Source organism: Penaeus vannamei, chromosome 39 (genome assembly GCF_042767895.1).
Source record: "Penaeus vannamei isolate JL-2024 chromosome 39, ASM4276789v1, whole genome shotgun sequence".
Taxonomy (NCBI): domain Eukaryota; kingdom Metazoa; phylum Arthropoda; class Malacostraca; order Decapoda; family Penaeidae; genus Penaeus; species Penaeus vannamei.
Genome location: NC_091587.1, coordinates 22,863,988 through 22,868,987, shown reverse-complemented (window position 1 = coordinate 22,868,987; position 5,000 = coordinate 22,863,988). Strand labels below are relative to the sequence as shown.

The 5,000-nt window shown below is 40.4% G+C and overlaps 1 protein-coding gene across 5 annotated transcripts in view; it reads left to right on the top strand.

Annotated features, from left to right (window-relative positions):
* The window catches only part of LOC113821770 (cell adhesion molecule Dscam1), a 518,182-nt gene that overhangs the window by 477,652 nt on the left and 35,530 nt on the right, over window positions 1-5,000 (top strand). For 3 of the 5 annotated variants that reach the window (XR_011398248.1, XM_070116693.1, XM_070116690.1), the window contains exon 14: window positions 1,455-1,574. Coding sequence is in view for 4 of the 5 variants with exons in the window: in XM_070116693.1 (XP_069972794.1) it covers window positions 1,455-1,574 (120 nt within the window). In the remaining variant the exon portion in view is untranslated. Of the gene's footprint in view, window positions 1-226; window positions 512-1,454; window positions 1,575-5,000 lie in introns of all 5 variants that reach the window. The other 2 variants (XM_070116694.1, XM_070116692.1) reach the window with 1 other exon arrangement.

Here is a 5,000-nt window from a genome sequence, read left to right as displayed (position 1 = left end):
GGGCAGCCGCAGGGCAAGGGCACCCTTAGAATGCACCCTAAGGCCAACACATAAAAAACATTCTTCTTCTTCTTCTTCTTCTTCTCTTCCTCTATTCTTCCTCCTCCCCCATCCACTCCTTCAAAAGGATAAGAAACATCCCCAGTTGTAACAGAAGGGAGAATAGAAAAGAAACTTGACCCTTTTTTCTCTTTGCTTCTGGTGAGAATGAGTGTGTGTGTTACAGTGCCGCCCCGGCTGGCGCCCATGGTTTTCCCCGCGGGTACCCGGGCAGGGATGCGCGCGCAGGCCACGTGCTTGGTGCAGGAGGGCGACCAGCCCGTGTCGCTCTCCTGGACAAAGGATGGCCAGCCCATCGACCCTCAGCTTGACGTCCGCTTCTCGCAACTGGATGTCTTCACCTCCATCATAGTGATCGAGCGGGCCACGGCGGCCCACTCCGGCAACTACACCTGTGCGGCCACGAACCCCGCCCGCACCGCCACGACGACCGGCCCCCTGACCGTCAGCGGTAGGGCGCGCAAGTCTCACACGATTTCATTAGGGGACCATTTGTCAAAGAGAAATTAACAGGGAAGGGAGTGCGGTTAAGTGGAGGAAGAGCTTTAAGGGAGTTTCATGAATATCTATAAGCAGGTGCTAACATGTTTACAGAGAGAAAGAATAGAGGGCGCCCTTTGGTAAGTTCAGACAACAGACGGACGGAAATCAGACCCTTCGACATTCACACTGACGATTCAATTACCCACACTTGGTATGTGTCGTGAGGACGTGGTCGAATCACATTCATTCTAGAAAATCATACTTGGTTTAATAAAGTATAAACTAATATTGATATATATCTTAAAAGTATCACATCCTCACCCCCAACACCATAGTCCCACTGTGCACGTGCTCTTAACAAGCAGTTCGTTACCAACAACCATTCGCTGTTTATGCTTCGGACGAACACCTTGACCTGGACTCGAAAGGACCAACAGGACTCGTGTGTATCATGCGTGAGGTATCTTCTCTGGTACTTTCTCTTTTGACACAAGAAATACCACTCAAAACAACTTGCAATGGAGAATTATGATATTCTTGCTATATAGAGTATCTTTTGTGTTTAGAGCTTGATATAAAAACTTACATATATTTAGCACAAAAGTAAAAAAAGAGTAGTAAAAAGATATTTTGTTTTTGGCATAGTGTGTTGATAGATGATATACATGCATTCATAAAGACAGTGGTGTAGTTTTTCATTTTGTTTTTTTGTAGACAGACCTGCTAGTCTGACAAGAGTGATGTAAATATGAATAAACATCAACCTTTGTTTACAAAATGTTCTGCATTTTGATAACCATGATATATCATGTGACATATTGTATTCCATATATATAATTCTATTCTCTTTTTAACCATGGCTTTAAACTGACATTTCTCGTTGCCTTGCTCTGACCCTGTGCGTCCTGCAGTGCCCCCAGCCTGGGTAGTAGAGCCATCGAGTGCCAACGTGGCCCTGGGCGGAACCGTGGCCCTCCACTGCCTGGCCAAAGGGTTTCCGAATCCCACTGTCGTCTGGAGAAAGGAGACGGGTAAGTTGTTAAGGGAACTATGCTGTCTTTCGTTATTTGGCTGAGGCGGGTTATTAAAGTTTGATTGTTTTAGTAAGCTGTATTTCATGTTTTATCCCCATTTTTCCTTATCGCCATTAGGGTATCTGACAATTAATATTCTCGCGCTGTTATTCCTGTTATACTTGAACTGCTTTTCCTGTTTTATTCCCACTTTTTATCTCCTTTCCTTCCACGTCGCTCTTTCTGGAACGAGTGTGATTATGTGACGAAAGTTGATTCCAGATCAAAATGGATCGGGATACGAGGATACATATTTTAATCTATTTAAGCCTCTGCTAATGCAATTGTATTAATTATCAACCCAGTGGAATTGATTAATTAGTGGTATATAATATAAATGATGGCGACAGAGCTTATATGAATTACTAGCCTATTACTAAAATATTGCTTTTGTTTCTAGCCCTTCAAACTGAAATTGAAAATATACGAGAATCGGTAATTATTTATAGATCGATCGATCAATAGATAGAATAGAGAAATAGATAACTTGAAAGATGAAAGCATAAGAATATTTTGGAAAGGTACTTCCTCACAAAAAAGTCCGTTATCCACTGTTTAAAAGAAACGAAAATAAGTTCGTTGTCCCCGCACTCTTCGTCATGTTTGTTGTTGTTTTGGTTGTCAATGACGCGGAAATTCGAGCTGTTTTGGTTCATCGTGAGCTGATGTTGACAGGCGTGTCACAGAAAACTACCAGCGCCACAAAGTTGTGTTTGCTTGCGTGTGCATCAGGCATTCTGTTGATGCATATCTTTCATTAAGGTTAGTTTTGTCTGTGTTTTTAAGACTGATAATTTTCTTCCACAAGAGCGCAGTCAAGGAAGAAACATCTACACGCATGCGCACAGCCAGACAGACAAACAAATGCATCATTGGGGAAAAATCATGTTTAGGGCTCTTACTGGATCCTGAAAAAATAGGTCGCGTTATGAAGATAGGTTAGTGGCTTATGAGAATCCGTTTTCGTACTTTTGATGTTTGTTTCCCTTCAGTAAACGAATACAACGTGGATTAATAGATGAGTTAACCATTAGAATTAGATAATTATTGTAACGGGTTTAAGAGCTATGTAGGGTAATAAAAGAGTCTATTATTCTTCGAAGTTTCATTTCACTGACGGTTCTGTCAACACTGCCGCTGGATATTCTAAATTTTGATGTTTAGAACAATAAAAAAAAAAAAAACATTCTCAGTTCCAATTTTGAAATTCCATTACCCAGGCAACAACACGGATATTTTGGTTCATGGTCTATTACTGCAATTGCCTCGAACCATTTCTTTCGTCTGCCGTGTTCCGCGTTGGCTTTTCGCATTCATATTTGGAAACTTGTCTATTATTTCATAACTTTTAATTTCCATCTGTTGTTTCTTTCCTTAATGGCACATTTCTGGAACATTCCTTTCGCTTCCTTGCCTTTGTTATTTTCTACCGGTATTACTACTTTATTTATTTACGCTGAAGATATGAGTTGAGATGTTAAGTTTGAAAACGACTTGTGGCCTTGAAGATAAGAACGTTAACAGGGTCCTACACATAGTAATAGGCAATTTCTTTCCTTATCTTACGCACTAAAGGATAAAAAGGTCCATTTTACAAGGGAGTAAAATCTGTTATGAGCACGTAAGATAAGTCATCGGTTGTGTTATCATTTATTCATTTGTAATCCACTTTAATTTATAATCAGTTGAAATTTCAGATGTGGTGTATGTATAAACTCGGACAAAGTTTCCATGAGTTCGCTGTCTTTGAGGAGATGTCTATGGTCTTTAGTCAAAGTATCGGTTATATTATTAAGTATGTCCCTTGCTCCCCATTTCCACTTCGTCCTCTCCCATCCTCCTTCTTCCACTCCTCCCTCGTCATCTTCATTCCTTTCCCCTTCACCTCTCTCCTCCTCCTTCTTTCCTTCTTTCTCAGCTCTCCTCCTCGTCCTCTCCCCTCCACGTGACCCCCCCTCCTAATCCTCCCTCCCCATTCTCATTTCTTCTCCCTTCTCCATTATCCCCCACTTTCCTTCAATCCCACCTTCGCACCGTTCCTCCTCCTCCTTGCCCTCGTCCTCTCCCCTCCCGTTTCCTCCTTCTCCCCTTCCTCTCCTCCTTCAAATCCTAACACTCCATTCTTATTCTATCCATCTTCCCTATAATCTCCTACTTTCCTTCACCCCTCCTTCTCAGCGTTCTTCATCTTCCCCTCCTCCCATCCTTCCCCTCCCTTCCCCCATATTAACCCCCTCTTCCCCTTCATCCTCCCCGTCCCTCCCACTAGTTTATTATTCAGTTGATTTATGTACAGGTATTTGTTGTAAATTTGTTACCTCGTTATAGCTTCGGCCCAAAGGAGACATATAGACACCAGATTAATTAAATCCAGGTAATCATTACAGTGAAATATGGCTGGAGTTGTGTATGTGTATATGCGTGTATGTGCTTGATTGGTTGTGTTACCTGTGCGTGTGTCTGTATTTATGTATGTATTTGTTATTTCGTGTGGGTCTTTATGCGAGGGTATGTATGTATGAGTGTTGGCGTAGTGTACTGCGTCACATGTATGTATAAGTATTTGTCTGTATATAAGTGTACATCTGGCTGTGTACGTATGCTCGCCCGCGCATGCGTAAGTGGATCGCGTGTTTCCAATATCATTCGTCCGATATATATTACCTGGCGTCGCGCGGCCGTTCCATGCAGCAATGGTCGTCGAAAACAGATTTTATAGCAGGTATATTCTGAAAGCTTGACAGGTTTGATCGCCGAGAGAGATGTTGGCCACTTGTAACTTTACGGCGCGCATTTCAAGCCATTGCGTGCTGTCCGGGTATCGTATTTAAGTAAATATATACCGGTCGTGACGTTGATTAGAAGATAATTTTTCCGGTTTAAGTATCAAAGACCCAAAGCGATCAATGGGTTTGTTGCAGAGACTTAAAAAAAGTTATAGTAAATGTGCTTTGTTTTAATTCCATTCAGTGTTTATATCTGCATATTACAGCAAATACATGTCTGAAGTAAAGTGATAATAGCAAATATCACTGCTTTGGTATTTTATAATAATCAGCACTATTGATAGCATTATCATGATTAATGTTTTTTGTCATTATCATAATTAATTATATTATACATATTGTCATTATTATCGTCATCGCGATAACTAATATTTTCTTATTTTCTTTTGTTAGAATTGTGATAATTTTGATGATAATAATAATGATAGCAATAATGATGGTAACAATAATGATAATATGAAAGTAAGGATAATAATGATAATTGTAATAATAACAACAGTGATAAAATGATGGTGATAATGGAGGGCACCGTAATATTGATATGATAATAACAATGATAACCATCGTTCTATTATTAACACAATTATTATTTTTGTTA